The sequence below is a fragment of the Danio rerio genome, chromosome 25 (assembly GCF_049306965.1).
Source record: "Danio rerio strain Tuebingen ecotype United States chromosome 25, GRCz12tu, whole genome shotgun sequence".
In the NCBI taxonomy this organism is placed as follows: Eukaryota; Metazoa; Chordata; class Actinopteri; order Cypriniformes; family Danionidae; genus Danio; species Danio rerio.
The window spans coordinates 39,600,001-39,619,767 of NC_133200.1; the positions used below are offsets into that span (position 1 = coordinate 39,600,001).

The following is a 19,767-nucleotide window of genomic DNA, read 5'->3' on the forward strand; positions in this document are numbered from 1 at the left end:
TATATATAAAAAATGTAATGTTAAAAAATATATATTTAAAGTAATACATAAACTGGAGATGTACTGTATGCTGACAATTATAGTTATTAATATATAAAGTTGATAATTATAGATAATAACAGTTCCCCTATTTTATTTGTGCTGCCTTAAAATGCATTTAATAAACATTCAAAGTAATTATTATTTGTTAATATTAATTGTTATTATTATATAATATTAATGATTAATATTATAACCTCAAGATGACATTCACAAACTCCTGCCTGTAACAATCTTTGACTCTAACATGCACAAAAAATGAAAAGAAAACTACATGTTTAATGATTTTGTGATTGAATTTTAATCCAATATTCAGATTTTCATGCTGGAAATGTGTGCAAATTAAATATATTCATTTAAATAATGCTTCTGTTGCATATTTAAATACTTAAAATAAATAAATAAATAAATAAACAATATTTAATGCAATACATCAACTGCAGAAGCACCCTGATAATTATTATTTATCAATATGGTGAATGTTAAGAAAACAGATGCAATATGTGATTTTTTAAAAATGTTTTGTTTGTTAAAGTTGGAGTTTAAACATCTTTAGAAGCATAAAAATAATGCATTTAAACACAAATTAAATGTTGCAAAAGATCCAAAATGTCATATAGTCTTCATATGTATGATGCTCCTCTTGATTTTTCGTCTTAATTAAATTATATTTAATATTTCCACTAACATATTCACTTGGATGCAAGCAGTTTTATAATTCTATCTGCCGCCTTAAAATGCATTTAATAGATTAATAATTAAATATCACCTTATTTTGCCGTAATGACCAGCAAACTACAGACGAGAGAGAAAGACAGACCTGACAAATTGCAACGGTAAAGAGGAGCAACGTGCGAAAGCAAAGCGAAATAAAGATGTAAGAGTGTTGTGGAGTGCTTTAAAAGGGGCAATATGTCCTACGGTGGGAGCTTTCCCCTCCACCCATCCCTTTAAATCTAACTCAGCGCAGATTATTTCTATGCAAATGCTTGCAGGCGCTGAATTAAATCCAAAACACAGTTTGTAAAAATCGATTCCTCTGCAACCTACACAAGTCTGCAGCCAGGCGACATGCCACGGCCATAAATATTCATCTTTTATTTACTGTGCGCTGAATGAAGCAATGGATTTGGCAAAACAGGGATAAGGAGGAAGGCTGTGTGCGAGTGTGTGTGTGTGTGTGTGTGAGTCAGAGAGAAAGACTGAATGACAGAGATGTGGAGGTCATGAGATTATTGGAGACTCTTCAAGCCTTGTCACCAGAAATAGATTACTACAACGTCTATCTATCTATTCATGCTGGATCATATTAGATGATGGAGCACGTGTGTGTGTGTGTGTTTTTAGAGTCAATTGTATTTCACCAATCTATATTTCTGTACTAAATTAGAGTCTGATTTATTAGAGAAGTGGATTTTGGATCTTTTTATTCCTCCATAATTCAGACAATGATGCAAACGGTTTTGCATGCAAATTAACATGCATATTCATTATGTGCTCATGCAAATAAAGCAATATTTGTTTTCATACTTTTTTTAATTTTGCACACAATATATAAAAATGCATTTAAAAATGAAGACAAATACACACTGTTCTTCGTTGTTTTTAAGTTTGATGCACCTTTGAGCTTCTCATAGTGTTTTTTTTTTTTCAGTCTAATGGAACGAAAATGTCCAAAATACACATTGAGGTGTCTATTATTGCACTTTATTCATCTGCATCTGTACACTGATTTTAATTTACAACTTATACACTGTATTTTTGGACTGTATAAACTGAATTATGTTTTCCATAAATCACTTTAGCAGCACCAACATTAGTTTATTTAATATTATCCTTTTCATTTTTGTTAATTTTCTACAGACTGAGCTGATATTACATAAATGGCCTGATTATAAACATTTTATTCTACAAATCTCATTTTATTTGACCAAAATATGAACTAAGGCAACATTTTCAGAATTATGGAGCTTTAATATGCCAAAAAATGGAAATAAAAAAGAATTTTGAAGCTGACTTTGATTTTGTGATTCAATTTTAATCCAATACTCAGATTTTTATGCTTCAAATTTATGCAAATTAGCATCTATTCAAATTAATTATTGTTAATTTGCATATTTTATTGTAATAAATCAACTAAAGAACTATGCTGATAATTATTTTTATTCCCCTATTCTACATCCGCTGCCTTAAAAATGTTAAAACAAGTGATTAAACATAACTTCATCTGTGGTAAATAAATGAATAAATATTAAGTTTAAAAAGCACCAGCAGTGTTTTTATTTTCAGTCTAATAGAATGAAATCTTCCAAAACACACAGAGTTTAATTTTAATCACACTTTATTCGTTTGTATCATTTCCTTGCATCAACTTACAATTTCCATTAATCTCACACACCTTTATAGATCTGTTATATACATTTTTTCTCCAATTATTTACATTGTTTTTGTGAAAATGTTAATTTTTTAGACTGTTTGCATCACTTTCTGAAGTATGGAGCAATAAAAAGTTCCCAAATCTCCTGCTGTGCACAATCGGACTCTAATTTGCTGCAAGAAAAGAGAAAAATATAAACCAAACGACTAACTATTGACTCAATTTTAATCTAATATCCAGATTATTATGCTTGAAACGCATGCAAATATGCATATATTCAATTAAATAATTGTTAATCTGCATATTCAAACATATAATTTGAGAAAACACATCATGTTAAACGTATTAGCAAATCTTCAATTCACCTGCAGCAAAAAACACATTTATTAAACATAAAAAAATGTAAATGATTAAAAAATTAGTAAATTCTTATTATTAAATGTAACATTTCATATAAACAAAAAAATGATTTAAGTTAAATAAATAATAATCAGTCAAATAGTAATCAGTCTAATCTGTGAGGACGCATGCTAACATAACTTGACATTTCTCAAGCATCCATGTAAGACTTTCAGAAAGATTATGCATTAAAATATGTACAAGCGTTGCAAATTAATAATGGAGTATGATACTTCCTCACCATCAATCCTACTATTTATTCTTTATTCATTAATCTAGCGTAATCCGTTATGAGTTTTGCATCTATATTTGATTACACTCGCTCACTGATATTGATACACACACGCACATAATTATGAGCCTATGATTGGCCAGCGAATGTGTGTGTGCAGTGGGAGGGGGAAAAAAAGACAAGCTCTATTCCATGACTGCTTAAGAGACTGAGCATGTTCGACATTAGATGTATTTAAATATTCAGTGTGATTAGACAGATGATTAAATTATTTGAGAGACGAGCTCGCGTGTGCTGCAGAAATCTCTTTAAAAATGCATCAAACATGAACTTAAATTAGCGCAACTGTCAAAGCACGCTCTTTTTAATGGAAAGTAGAAGCATTTGTAAAAAAATATAGATTTTAAAAAGTGTGTGTGCAATAAAGAGCGCAGCATTAAAAGAAAACTATCACTGAGTGCATGCATGTTACTAATATATTTGGAAATAATAAGTAAAAAAATAAATAAAACAGGTTGCTCCATAAACAACACAAATGTGGCTTAATTCTGAAAACAGTAAAGCAATTAAAATAATAATAGTTTTTAAATATTATACATAGATACAACATTAATGAATTCTAAAAAAATATAAAGTATAAAAAAACACAAAACAGCAGCTTAATTCTGTGGCTGACCTCTAAAAATAGTAATAATAAAAATAATAATAATAATAAATAAATAAATAAACAAACAAATAAATAAATAAATAAGTGTGTCTCCATGCTACAAACTACTAACAAAGTAAATAAACACACAAATGAAACAGGTTGCTTAATAAACAAAACACCCAACAGCAACTTTAACAGCTGCAATAATTTAGCTCTTAAACTTGCAGTAAAGAAAATAAAAACATTTAGATTAAATTAAAAACAAACAAATAAATAAATAAATACAAAACTAATAAATCATTAAAAACATAATAAATAAGTAAATAAATACACAATAAATTAATAAATAAAAACATAATAAATAAATACATAATAAATACAAATATAATAAATAAATAAAAAATAATAAACAAATAAATACATAAATAAAACATAAATAAATAAGTTAATAAATAAAAACATAATAAATACATAAATAAACAAATACTTAATAAATAAAAGATAATAAATAAATAATAAATAATAAACAAATAAATAAATAATAAATAAATAAAAACATAATACATAAATAAATAAATAAATAAACACATAAAAAAGACATAAAAAATAAATAAATAAATTCATAATAAATTAATAAACAAAAACACAATACATAAAAAATAAACAAATAAGTACGTAATAAACAAATAAAAAACAACAACAAATAAATAAAAAACAAATAAAAACATAAATAGATAAAAAAAAGCATTAAAAACATAAAAAAATAAATAACAAAAAACAAATAAATAATAAATAAAAACAAATACATAAATTCAAACAAATAAATGAAAAAATCCATATATAAATAAATAAATAAATAAAACAGTGTATGTGTGCTATAAATGAATAATAAAGTAAATAAAATTAAAATAAATTAAAAACATAAATAAAAACATAATAAATAAATTAATTGTATGTAACAGTGCAGCATTAAAAGAAAGATAGGACTAAGTGTTTGCATCCAACAAAGGACCAATAAAGTAAATAAACACAAATAAAATAGTTTTATCTGTAAACAAAACACAACTTCAACAACGGCAACCATTTAGCTCCTAATCCTGTGACTGGATTCTGAAATTGGTTAAATAAATAAAATGAATAAACAAAAAAAATAAACTAAAGTGTATGCATGCTAAAAATTAATAACGTGAATCAAAATACAAATAAATCAATAAAAACAAACTATTTAAAACATAAATAAAAACATGATAAAATGTTGTATGTGCAATAGTCCAGCATTAAAAGAAAGATATAAATAAGTGCATGCATGCTACAAACGACCAATAAAGTAAATAAACACACAAATAAAACAGGTTTCTCCGTAAACAAAACACAACTTCAACAGCAGCAATCATTTAGCTCTTAATCCTGCAGCTGCTTTCTGAAAATAGTTTGTATAAATAATAACAGATTGCGGTTTTGTGCAGGTGTGTGTTAAGCAGGCAGAAAAGTGCAGATGTGGCGAATTAAGCGGCGGCTCAAAGGAAAGCACCTGCGTAAGCATACACACTCTCAAATGTTGCATCATTTGTGTCCGCAACAAAGGTTGTTAAAGCGCTTCTTTAAATGCTAAAGCGCACAATGAAAACGTCACGCTCGAGTTGGCAAGCGGGTCAGGGCTCAGGTAAAAAAAAAAGACCAATGCCAGCGCAGAATTGAAGAGCGCAAGGTGTGCACGGGATAGAGAGATCCAGCGCAAAAATACATGGCAAAACATCCCGCCGGCGCAGGACTGGAGCTCTCAGATACACACATAAACAAGGAAATCATCATAAACAGACCAACTTAATATTCAATCCCATCAATTTAGGCTCTGGGAATGAATGAGGGAAATCTCTGCACCTCCTTCAATAGCAGGTTTCTCATTGATGGACTTATTAAAGCACTTTAGCACAGATTGATATACAGTATGCAGCTATACTCTGAATTTATTCTTTTATATGTTTTTTCCACCAATTTCTGTTGGATTTTTTTTCTTCGCATTTCTAAACTTAGTAAATTTAATTTCTAATAATTGAGGTTAATAATCTCCAGGTTGGAGGAAAGTCCTTAGTCCAGGTGGAGGAGTTCAATATCTAGGGGTTTTGTTCATGAGTGAGGGATGGATGCAGCGGCAGCAGTAATGCGCTGGATGTAGCGGTGCATTGTGTTAAAGAAGGAGCTGAGCCGAAAGGTCAATCTACGTCCTGCTCTCACCTATGGTCATGAGCTTTGAGTCAATACCGAAAGGACAAGATCTCTGATACCAGCGGCCGAAGTTAGCTTCCTTCGCAGGGTGGCAGGGCGCACTCTTGTAGATAGGGTGAGGAGCTCTGACACCCGGGAGGAGCTCAAAGTAGAGCCGCTGCTCCTCCACATCAAGAAAAGTCAGCTGAGGTGCCTCCTGGATGCATACCTAGGGAGGTGTTCCATGCATGTTCCACCAGGAGAAGGCCTTGGGGAAGACCCAGGACACGCCGGAGGGACTATGTCTCTTGGCTGGCGTAGGAACGCCTTGGGAACCCCCCGGAGGAGCTGGAGGAAGTGTCTGGGGAGAGGGAAGTTCTCTGCTGAGACTGCTGCCCCCGGCCCCAGCAAAGCAGATGAAAATGAATGAATGAATTAATTAATGAATTTCCAATATTGATGATTTTTTTTTATCTTTGGCATGATGACAGCACATATTTTTTCAAGATATTTTTAAGCTTAAAGTGACATTTAAAGGCTAATTAGTGTAATTAGATGTTCTATAACAGTGGTTTGTTGTCTATAGAATTAAATATATATATAGCTTAAGGAGGCTTGTGTTGTTGACGAACCAGGAAGGCTTGTAGTGGGTTCTCAATGGATGGCCCTAAACCTCAGCCATAATCCTGGACCAGGCCGTATCCTGAGCAGATGCTGTAGTGTTCATGGAGGAGTGTGGAGCGTGACACTGATTCCTGAAAGACCTCATTGACAGACAAGTCTCCGCATTGATCCTGTGGGCTAACCTGAACGCCCACTAGTGACCCACTCAAACCTGCAGCTTCTTCACGATGGACATCCAGCAATCTCCAGGTGCCTAGACCGCAGCTCTGCACAAGACGTTAGGCCGGAGGAGAAATGGTGAAGCCCAACTGAGCCTGGCATCTCTCCAGGTTTTTTTTTCTTCTTTATTTTTGTCAATTGGTGAAGTTTGTTCATCGTATATTTGTAATAATACTTGAATAAAATGAAGTAAATAATCTATAAAAATGAAAATACTTCAAAGTTCTTCTGATTGTCATGATCACCAGTGACTTAGGCTTGCAGATCGCTGGTAAACACTCACTTTCACTACCATCCTGTCACCTTATGAACTACAACTCCTGTCATGCACCTCCTTCACATCAGTTCCAGCTCACATACTTGCACACACACATTGCTGAGTCTTGTTTTTGTGCACTACGAACTGTTTTCCTTGTTTTGATTTTCCTGACCCTCGCTTTGTTTCTCGTTTCAGCCGTCTGGACTGATCTCTCTGCCTGTGTTCCGACTACTCTTTTGGATTGCCCTTTATGTACCTGTTTGCTCCTGTTATTACCATTGCCTGCCTGACCACTCTTGTCAATAAAGACCCTGCATTTGGATCCTCAACTACATTGTCAGAACCGTTTTGTAACAACTGTATCTGTAATGATATTTTAATGAAGTAATATATTAAAAACACTTCAAGGTTGTAACAATTCTTATAATAAAAATGTTAATAAAATAGAATAAATGACCAAATATAAATACTTAAGGGTTGTGTAGAGTACAACTTTCAAATAAAGACTGAATTAAACACACACACACCTGTTATAATGCGTTATGGCACTTCCTCACCATCAATCTTGCCTTTACATTCATTCCACACCAGCGCAAAACAACCCAACACAGAGAAACAAAGAGTCGACGCAACAATTCAACAATCTGTTTTCATAATCATGATCCGGACAAATTGAAAAGCCCGAATTCTAAGGGAAGAGGAAACACACACACACACACACGGTCCGTGCCACACAATAGAGTGTGTTTGTCATTTGCATTTGTATTGCAGGAACATTGAGAGGAAATAGAAATAAAGCAGACGCCACTATAAAAGGATTTGGTGGCGGAGGAGCGAGGCATTCTGGGTAAACTGTGAACATTGTGTACAGAAGAGTAATAAGTTATGCAAATCTTTCTTTGACACAAACATCCCTATTGGAACTTCTTCAGCGCAATAAATTGATTTCCGCTTGTTTGGTGGAAGAAACAAGAGCTGGAGGAGGAGAAGTGCTTGATTTCATACATTTGATATTAAACACATTCACTCTCGCTCCTCCTGCGCTTCTGTCATGACATACAGTAGAGCCGAGCACCAAAATTATATTACGATATACACTCACCGGCCACTATATTAGGTACACCTGTCCAACTGCTCGTTAATCAGCCAATCACATGGCAGCAGCTTAATGCATTTAGGCATGTAGACATGATCAAGAGGATCTGCTGCAGTTTAAAGCGAGCATCAGAATGGGGAAGAAAGGGGATTTAAGAGACTTTGAACGTGGCATGGTTGTTGCTGCCAGACGGGCTGCTCTGAGTATTTCAGAAACTGCTGATCTACTGGGATTTTCACGCACAACCATCTCTAGGGTTTACAGAGAATGCTCTGACAAAGAGGAAATATCCAGTGAGCGGCAGTTCTGTGGGCGCAAATCTCAGACTGGTGTCTTGAACGTGACGATGAGTTCACTGTACTCAAATGGCCTCCACAGTCACCAGAGCTCAATCCAATAGAGCAGCTTTGGGATGTGGGGGAACGGGAGATTGGCATCATGGATGTGCAGCCGACAAATCTGCAGCAACTGTGTGATGCTGTCATGGAGCAAAATCTCTGAGGAATATTTCCAGTAGCTTGATGAATCTTGTTGGAAAAAAGGGGTCCAACCAGGTACTAGTAAGGTGTACCTAATAAAGTGGCCAGTGAGTGTAAGTCTAAGTCAGAATTAATCGCTAAATGTCTAAATGAAGAGAGTTTTTCATTAAAGCAAGCTAAATAATCAGCCAACAGAGGAAGCAGAATAATCTTATGTCAAAGTGAAAACTAGATTATAGATTTATAGAAATACTCTCTTAATTTTGACTCATTACTTCTCAAAACAAGACTATATTGTCAACAAAATGCTTCTTAATTTTAGAATTTTTAAATATTTGGACTAGAAACGGCAAAATATCCAAGTAATAAAAGCATTTATTGTAGTTTAGACACACAAAACAAGTTAAAATTCAACAAGAAGCAAAACTTTCACTAGATGGTGTGAATTATTTGGGTTTTAGGAGTATATACTCACATTGCAAATCCCTAATCTCACTCATTAGCCTTTCTCCTGTGCTGTGTGTGCTTTATTTTATGTTTTTGCGTGTGGTTTTGGGTTCAGAGGTGCGATTGGGCTCTGACAGTGAAACCTGTCAGTCTGAAGCGAGGCCTGATAACCTTCTGTCCTAACAGAGCGCTTTCTTCTCTCCTCCATTTATTCCCCTACAGCCGATCTCAAACACATGAATAGCAATTAAATTGATTCTTTTTACCCTTTTCCCTGTTTTTTTTTTTTTTTTTCATCCTCCAGGCCGAGTCTTAAACTGTCCCGATCTGCCTTTGGTTTGTGTGCGTCCAATCTCCGAGACAAGACCTCAAAGAGCAGCTAAAAGGATCTTTATCAGACAGTGAATTAACACTTAGTCCTCCATTCTGCGGGTGTTTCCAGCCAATATTGCGGAGGAAAAAAGGCCCGGGGAAGGGGAGGACACCTTGAGAATGAAGAGAGGACCTTCGCGCTGGAGAACCCTGCTGCTGATCTAGCACTCTCACAGATAACAATCACACACACACACACACACACACACACACAGGCACTGCACTGAACAATTACCTGCTAAGTAAAGGTCATTTGCGTCAGTGTTGCAGCATTACAGGAGAAGAGACACCGCTGGTATTTACTGACATGCTGCATGATCTCAGCTAAGAGGAGGGAATGAGACAATTACTAATATACACGCACACACACAAACACACACACAAACACACATGCGCGCACACCGCAAAAAGAGCTTTATCTAAAGTTTTTGTCTTGTTTCTAATTCAAAATATCTCAAAATTCTTAAATCAAGAAGCATTTTCTAGACAAGCAAAACATATCGTCTAAAATGTCCAAATTAGTTGTGATTTTCATTGAAACAAGCTAAATAATACACCAATTTGGTAAGCAGAAAAATCTCATGTAATAGTGAAAAGCAGATTATAGATTCATGCAAAAACTCACTTCAGTTTGACTCATTATTTCTGAAAACAAAACTATACTTTTTGTTTGTCTAGAAAAAGCTTCTTGATTTTAAGAATTAAGACATTTGGACTAGAAACAAGACAGAAAGTCTGAGAAAGACCAGCCTTTATTGCACACAGAGAGAAAATAATGCATTAAAACAATATGTACAAGACTGTCTGTTATAAAAAATATATATTTTTAATTTTTATGATATAAAAATATATCAATTTTATATTTTACTGAGTTATGGGGACACAATTTATTTAATAGCATGTTATTTAATAGCATTAACTAATATGAACAACACTTTTACAGCATTTATTAATCACAGTTTGACTTTTACTAATGCATTATGAACATCCAGAGTTGTGCTTGTTAATGTAAGTTAATGCACTGTGAGTTAACAAGAGCAATGAAAGACTTTGATTACATTAACACAGACGAATACGGTTATAAATATATTATTCATTGCTTGTTTTTAGTAAATAAAATATTTAAATAGTTTTAGTGTAAAGTGACTAAGCCAAAAAAAGAAAGAGTGAATGAATGAATGAGTGAGTGAGTGAGTGAGTGAATGAATGAACAAACGAACGATTAAGTTTTTAGTGCTTTAGGTAAATAAAGTTTTTTTGCGACTAACATGAACTTAATTATCCATATCATTACCCATTATGGCTTACACGAAAGGGGAATTTATCAGGATACCCATTTAAAAAATATTCAACTAGTCTACACTGCAAAAAATGCTTTTCTTACTTAAAGTTTTCGTCTTGTTTCTAGTCCAAATGTGCCAAAATTCTTAAATCAAGAAGCAAAAAAAATACTCTTGATTTTTTTAGAAATAAAATGTCTAAATGAAGTGTCCAATGAATATTATTGACTAATAAAGATGTTCATATGATTCATATACAGTACAGTATTTTAGTCTTTTAGTAGATAAATTATAATAGAGACTTGCTTTGTTTACCAAATAAGTGGATTTGCATCGTAAATGTTAAATAAAAAGTTAAAGAGGTTTCATTTTTTTAATTGAATAAATTAAAGTTTTTAGTTTTTGCTGTTTACTCCCATAACAACAAAATTCTGCTGAGAAATTGCAAAAAAAATTCTGCAGATTCTGTCTGGCCCAACTAATAACCAATAATCCATGTCAATTTATTATTATTTTTTTAAATATAACATTATTTTTTTTTGCACATTTTTAAAAAATAAATCTCCCTAATCAGAGAAAGAGAAGTAAAGCAACACATCCCTTTACATGATCCTCCATTAATACAGAACCTATTACAGAAGTAACCGGGCCATAAGAAAAACAAAATCATTAGTGTTTAGCGCTGTATAAGTCTAACATTTCATCAATAATGGTGTTAAAGGGTCTTAAAAAGTCTTAAATTTTACTTAAAGAAACCCCGAAAACTATTCGACAACATCCAGTCTTGTCTCAGGACAAGAACGTGCTAAAATGTACTGGATAAGTTAGCGGCTCATTCCGCTGTGGCGACCCCAGACAAATAAAGGGGCTGAGCTGAAAAGAAAATGAATGAATGAATGAATGAATGTTTTAAAAAGAAAAAAAATGTTTGTTGTTTTGCCTTTTGTTCCCTTTAACCATCTTTGGTTTTTGATACAGAAAATATTTGTGTTTGATAAATCTGTTACCCCTTTTCGACAACTTAGCCTGTGTGTGTGTGGGGAGCAGGAAAGGGGACTCCAGGTGACCTCTTTGCGATCATCCCTATCTTTAAGTACGTAGTGCGTTTCTTCCGCTACATAACATTTGGTTCCACAATATTTTTATTGCATGCTTTTATTTTATAGTTTACAATTTATATTTTATAGTTACTATATTTGTGACCAAAAACACACAAAATTGTACTAATTAAAAAAATAGATAAAAGAAAATTAACATAAAAACAACAAATAGTAAATAATTAACTGTTTGCACTCATAATATTAAGGCCAAAAACATATTTGAAAGTATTATTTGTGTGATTTACTTTAAATGGTCAGCAATCTGTGACCCCTGAACAGACAAAAACCCTGCAAAGTTCAACTTCAGTCCTAAATGAACTACACAAACAAACGAACAAACACCTAAAACAAGACAGAGTTTTAATTTTATTGCCATTTCAGCTATTATGGCTATGTCATGGAAAAAAAACAGATCAAGGTTCCTAAAACAACTCATCGGCTTATTCAGGATTACCAGAAACATCCAAGTGCACTTGTTCAGGTCGGTGCAAAACTTCATCAATGAAGCATAAATGCACACACACACCACCCACACACATGAATCCTAACACAACCCAAACTGTGCCTTTAAACAACATCCCTAAAAAAGATGAGCTCCAGAGGAACAAACAACAGTAAAAACATATATCTTTCCATCTCTAATTGCTGTGCACTTTAGCCGTTCCACAAATCCCTGAATTACGGAGCGCTCCGTGCACCACCTCCACCACACAAACACACACACATACACACATACACATGCACAGGAACAAACAATTTTTTCCCCGACAGCACACCCCATTAATCTTCTTGTAGGGCCCATCCTCAGTGGGGTTAACCCAGGTGAGGGGAGGGGGGCTTTGGGGCAAGACTTAAGGCAAGACCCAGGACTGATCCGGGATTCAGGAGCATTATCCGGAGAGCTGCAGGAGAATGGAGAGGTCTGCCTGGGGCCGAGGGGAGATCAGAGCTTTCGGGCTGGACAGAGCCACGCTGACCTGGGGGTCTAAATTAAGAGCCAGGAGAAAAGCGCTTGATTTCACATCCGCTCAATGACACGGCTGACAGCATGATGTAAGAGGGAGTAAACGTGAGCGGCTCACCTTTAAGTCTGCCCTGTAACCAGTGGACCACAGCAGAGGAGAGAGAGAAAAACAAAAGCTGAGTTTCAACACAAACACACACACACGCAAGCATGCACACACACACACTGCTCAATATACTCTTCATGGCAAGCCGGTGTAAACGCAGTATGCTAATTTTCTGCTTGTAGGCGATACCGGGATGACCTTAAGAGTCTGGAGTAAACAGACACAAAGTTTACTAGCTCATCTACTACCAGTGGACACCGGTCAGGGAGTCTTTGGTTTACAAAAACTTACAAAGCAAATGGGTATGGGTGTTTCCCAGTACCAGGTTGCAGCTGGAAGGGCATCCACCGTGTAAAACATATGCTGGAATAGTTGGCAGTTCATTCCACAGTGGCGACCCCTGATAAATAATGAACTAAGCTAGAGGGTAGTTCTGAAGGGCCGGTGTCCTGCATAGTTTAGCTCCAACTTCCTTCAACACCTCCTTGGAAGTTTCTAGTATACCTAGAAAGAGCTTAATTAGCTGGTTCAGGTGTGTTTAATAGGGGTTGGAACTAAAATATGCAGGACACCGGCGCTGCAGGATCAAGTTTGGACACCCCTGAACTAAGACGAAGAAAAATGAATGAACCAATGGATATGCAGTAGGTCTGTTCCTATAAGGCATGATAAAAAAATAAATAAATCAGGCTGTGTAGGTATGTTAATGGTCAGGTTATGCACTTTAAAATCTAATTAACAAGCTACAAGTGTCCAGCAGGTGGCGCTGCAAACCAAGCTCCTGCAACACCAATAATACGATTTGTGCATTTGTTTGAAAACGTAATATTCTGTAGTGCATTTATTCACTGTTTAGGCCATTTGTTGATTCGGTCATTATACAGTAGACATTCATTGACTTTCATATGAGTTTTACAAACTTTTCTAATTGTAAAACAACAGAAATGTTCAGACTACAGCTGCAGCAATAAGATAAAGATGTAGAGAAAAGATATCCTGATGTCATCTGAGATAATAAACAATAACACTGACCATCAGTCAGTATCCATTGAAGCTACAGACGACACTGTGGAGAAACTCTGCTTCATGTCAAGCTTTTCAAGGATTAACTAAAGGTAATGACTATCTAGAATGACTATCTAATTGGTTATACCATGGTAAAGATTGATAAACTTCCATAATTCCATTCACATAACTATGCAGATAACAGGTTATAAATGTAATTTGAATGTAAACAGCAGGAGAGTTCAGACCACAGCTAAAGCAATAAGAGATATCATTGGGATCACTTTCAGAATTATTCTTTTATTCCACTTATTAATGATAAAACACTGGCCGTCAGTCAGAATCCAATGAAACATGAATATATAAAGTTAAAGTTACAGACGACAACTGTGGAGAAGCTCTTCATGTCAAGCTTTTCAAGGAGTAATGAACGGTAATGACTATCTAGAAAACAACTGGTTAACGATGATCAACGATGGTAAAGATTAATAAACGTGCAAAGCAAACGGTTTTAGGTCCACTTACATAACACATGATAACTATGCAGAAACAATAGAGTTATAGAAGTCATTTGAATGTAAACCGCAGGAGAGTTTAAAGCCACAGACGACACTGTGGAGAAGCTCTGCTTGATGTCAAGCTTTTTAGAGAGTATTAAAGGGTAATGACTATCTAGAAAACAATTGATTACAATGGTAAAAAATGATATAACACATTGAAGTTATGCACGGCAGGCTAGCAATCTGAAGAATAAGAATAAAAGTACCTCAAGAATCCAGTGTTAGATTCTGCTTCTTTGTAAAAATGCTGAGGATTATTTGTGTTTGTTTTTATTCCACTACAATGACTTGAATTGCTAAAATCGTTTGATTTGATTAATATATTTGTATTTAGTTTTACTGGTCAGTGCATCGTTAGCAGACTGCTGGTTAAGGGAGGTATTGCCAAATGTGTTGTGATTGCCAGCAGTGCTTTCTCAGCTGGAGATTGCTTCGGCTACTCCCAGAACTCTTTGCACTCATCAACTCCTGCCACAGCTGACAATACACACACACACACACACACACACACACACACACACACACACACACACACACACACACAGCTTATACTCATGATTACTGATTACATGGACTATAGATACCACTCACTTTTACATACACTTTGCTGAGTCTTGTTTATCCCCAAGCGTTTTTTGTTCTGTTTTTCTTGTCGTGCCTATTGTTCTTTTTGATTCTTTGCTGCCTGGCCTAAACCTTTGCCCGTTTTTGACCATGTATTTTTGGATTATCTTTATTTACTCGTGTTTTTGACCAAATACAATGAAAAGCATAAACGAAAATAAACAGATTTGTATTGTTTATCAGTGTGGACTCATTATATTATCATTAAATTTCAATTATAGTTGTCGTGTTTTACTGTAAAAAAAAAAAAATAAAAAATCCACACAATTCCTTCATGTTCCTTAATTTTTTCCTTAATTATTTTTTTTACAAATGTAAGTTATTAAACATTAAACAATTAATTGTCCCAAAATAAACATACAAATTGTTTTGTTTAAACTCATTTTAAGTAAGCAGTCTGATCAAGCAGCAAGACCTTTTTTGAGTGTTGGTGTAAACAAAACCTCAAGTCTGAACAAAGACAACTCATTTAGTTAAGGAAGGTTCATTGACACCATTTAGCGAGAGCAATCTGCCTATTGTTCATTAGCCGAACGAGGTCTGAGTTCCTCTCCCCTGGGCAGTCGGGATTTGGCAACCCAATGTTCATGCCATATGTGGCACTACGGATGAATGATGGGGTGTAGGCAAGACCTTCAATTAAAAACAAGCCAAACCTCGGTGATACTTGGCACAATTAAAACCCTGAGACACTTTCCTAATCCCTGCAGTTGATGTGATCATCACAGGTTCAACAGGAGACAAAAGAGTGCTCGGGCTTCTACTAGGATGAGATCAGTTGACTAACACAGACACTTTCGCGGAAGAGTAAATAAATTAGGAGAAAATAATCCCCACATCCAGGGTCGTCTGATTTGGTCAGAAATACTGTAGTAGGTGGATCAGGGGATGGCAAACAAGCTCTTTATCATAGGAATAACCCAAGAAGTCAAGAGAAAACTGTCTCAGCTGTGGAGAACTTGACTTGTACACTTGTTTTTGGTTCTTAAATAGATGAAATTGTTATATAAAAAATATTTGCAACTAAGGTTGTCAACTGTTTCAACTTTGGTACCAAATGACACTGAAATTATGAAAACAACCATATCCCGCTAACTTTTGGGCATCAGCAGAGTTGCTCTTGGGTGTATTAGTCATCAGGAGCGACACTGATCTGAGCTAAACTGAATTTAAACCATGATGTTTATACTAAATTGAACTGAAGCAGATTAAATTGAACAATCTGAACTGGTATGGCTTTTATTCTTTGTTCTATTTATATGTAAAACACAATCTATATCGTGAAAAGCTCTATAAAATAAACAATTTTATCAAATTGAATTACATTTGAGCATGTACTTAAACACGCTGATTGGCCATTGTGTTCACATGCTCAACTGAAATGACTGTGATTGGCTCTCAAAGTCATTGCTTCAATGCTGTTCAACCAAAGTGCAAACAGATCCACGGACACAGGAGAATTTGAAAGCCATGTCTGTCAGCTGATCCGTCTATGAGCAGATATATGAGACACGCTGACAGATCTGCTGATAGACGCGGCTGTAAATGAAATACAATGTCATGTATGTGTTTATGCTTGGTGAATGGCCAAATAGTAAAGATAAAGAATGTGCTCAACAGTGCTCAAATGTTAGCGGGAATTTACTTTTTTTTTTTTTTTAGTATTATTATTGAAGCTGACAACCATAGAACCATTGTAGTGTGTCCTGGAATGATTGCGTGGCTCGACAGACTACACTGCACTGCCATTTACAACAACATCTGGCCAAAACGAAAGTTCATTCCAACAGTTCAAACCCGTTTACAAAAACAAACCTTTGAGGGTTTTTTGTTTCGGCTTTGAGCTGCCAATGGTTTGTGACGATAATGCAATCAGTGGACATGTTCTGGAACTTCGTCTTCTTTAACAGGAGATTGATTTGTATCTAATATCAGACAGGAGAACCACATCCGACACAACAACACCGAGGTGACAACATGAATAAACAGGAGGGTGTAGTAGCAGAGCTGGTGCAGATATATCCGCACCTGTACCATAGCTTGGAGAGATTTCAAAGACTCAGAAAGGGTCAAACACCAGACGAAAATAGCAATCGTGTTGCGCCACAAGTTCAAAACATTGTACTATTCAGTGTCTGTACATGGATAAAAGAAAACAATGTAAAGATGTGGCATGCCAGACAGGTGATTCTCATCATCCCGAATACTCTTTGCCAGATGTTTACAGAACTCTTCCACTCTCAGAGTCACCATTGAGGGTGTGTTTTGAGGGATGCGCTGTGAGAGCAGGGACACATTTATAACCCCACCCACTGCAGAATGGGTAGGTTCAGAAACGGTATACGAGTATACGATCACTCAGCCTATTCAAACTATTTTTTTAGCCCTTAAATGAAGAACAAAACATAACTTAGTTGGAAGTATAGCAGGTTTTAACACCTGGCAAGAAGACTACCATAGGTGAACTGGGAACAAGGACAATAAGATGCAAGGCAGGTTTGAGAAACTGTCAAACTCACACTTCCCATTAACATCCAGCATAAGAGTGCATGCTAACAAAGGATCCTTCATCTATAGCAGTGTTTCCCAGACCAGAAATATCAATAAAGCCCAGAGTGCACTGCATAGTGCTCTGCACCGTCTCATGCATAGACATGCACATACAGCTTTAAATGCATGCTCATCTGCAGAAGGACACGTTTGACACATGTGCACTACCACCTAGTGGACTCCTGTCTCAACAACATCCACTTTATAGTGGACATGAAGATGACAGCATGAGAAAAGCGAGCGAACTCTCAATGAAAATGGATGGCAGAAGTATACTTTAGGCAGAATGCAATTGTCCCCAATCATACTAGGATCCACTCAACAGCTCTTTAGTAAAGACCCCAATATTGCATTTTTATTTCCACTTCAGTACCATTGATTGGAGCATGCACACATTTACCCTATGTCATTTCAAGGAACTACTTTCTAAACTGTTAATCCTAAAGTCCTCACAGTAGAGTACTATATATGGATATGGATATATGACCGCCACTAAGCAAGAGCTAACAGGATCCAAAGTTCACCTTTAGTGCCTTGCATGTAATATTTCCAGTGTTTTGTCTAAAGATGTCATGATTGAGTCTTGTATTCAATGCCTTTTCTGTTTGGTGAACCATTGAGCTGTTCAGATGAGCTCACTTTGAGAGAACGCGGCAGACGGAGGGAGAGAAAGAAAGACAGAGGGGTGAATGAACAAGAAAACGTCCCCCAGGTAGCTTCGTCTTTCACGCCTTGCTTCCCTCTCGCGACTCAGAACAACGAGTGTCTGTGTTTTATTTCGTCCTCCGCCGTTCATCCGTTGTTCAAAGGCTTTCTTCACAGGGTTGCCCCCGCTCTCTCATTCATACTCCAGCTATTTGCTTTGCCTCTGCATATAAAAAGACCTTTATCTCTCTCTCTCTCTCTCTCTCTCTCTCCTTGGTTATTTCTGCCCTTCTTCTCTATCATATTGGTATGAATGACATTCTATGTTTGTTAGGAAGCATTTAAGAAAAAAAAAAAATTACATGATTATAGTACAGATTACTTTAATTACACATTTTAGGGATCTTTTTATTTACGTTTTTAGTTATTTATGTGAGAACTAAGACTTAAATCTACCCTGGATTAATTCCTTCACTCCTTCACAGTGGTTCTTCAGCACTGCATTCAAGAGCCCCTGATATAAACCCTGTAGACACCCAGAGTTGTCAAGAAATGAATCACAAATACTCAAATTACTTTAAATGAATAGTTTTTTTCTGTAAAAAGGTGTACTTTTTTTTACTTGAGTACAGTTTTAGTGCTGTATTGTTCATTTTAATGCGCTACTTTCCTCCAACCTGCAGTTACTACTTCAGAAGTCAACTTTTTCTCTTGTTTACAGTGATGATTCGTGATTCTCATGCATTAAAAATACCTTTATCTCTCCTTCCCTCTGGTAATTTTATCTGCCCTTCTCAATTCTATTTGTACAAATGACATTCTAGGCTGATTATAAAGCCATTTTGTTTATTTATTTATTTATTTATTATTTATTTATTTATTTATTCTCACTTTATTTATATTTGTCAGAACGAAGACTTAAACCTAGCCCTGGATTAATTCCTTCCCTTCGCAGTACAGAGTTTCTTCAGGACTGGATTCAGGTGTAATGGTGATACACTCTGAAATCAGCTTTATTTCCTTGGAATTATTCCTCGAAAAATATGTTAAAACTTCAGGCACCAAGTAGCTTTTCATCTACCAATTACAATACTGTAAATTATAGTGTAGTTTCTGTTAATCTCTGGGTACCTAGTACCGGGTCCGTGACGTCATCGACTTTTGCTTTAAGATTTAAAGGGCCAGCATTGCACCAGACCTGCAAAAGTGGTTTGGTTTGAAAGTGTAGAATCTATATTTATGCACACGTGCATCACTTTGGTTTTTATTCTACTCTACAACAGTTATTTACACTTAAATACACAGTATTTTGGATATCTGAGCTGGGTATTGAACATTGGTTCATTTTCATATTTTTCATAACAAATGTACCAGTTATAGCTCAAATGAAAGCTCTTGCAGGTTCTAGCGTTCTGTTTACTGAATTATATTCACATCTCAAACAGTTGCTGGATGAATCTTGGTGTTTTCATGGCGCAGAAGTGAAAACAATACATTTATGATCACTAAGCAGCCCCAGATAGCACAGACAGCTGT

The 19,767-nt window shown here is 35.4% G+C and overlaps 1 protein-coding gene across 3 annotated transcripts in view; it reads right to left on the reverse strand.

Moving 5' to 3' along the window:
• wwox (WW domain containing oxidoreductase) overlaps positions 1–19,767 on the reverse strand; it is a 345,467-nt gene that overhangs the window by 156,417 nt on the left and 169,283 nt on the right. The window contains exon 9 of one of the 3 annotated variants that reach the window (XM_068217339.2): positions 12,121–12,762. Coding sequence (XP_068073440.2) covers positions 12,668–12,762 — 95 coding nt within the window. The 3' untranslated portion in view covers positions 12,121–12,667. 3 annotated transcript variants of the gene reach the window in all.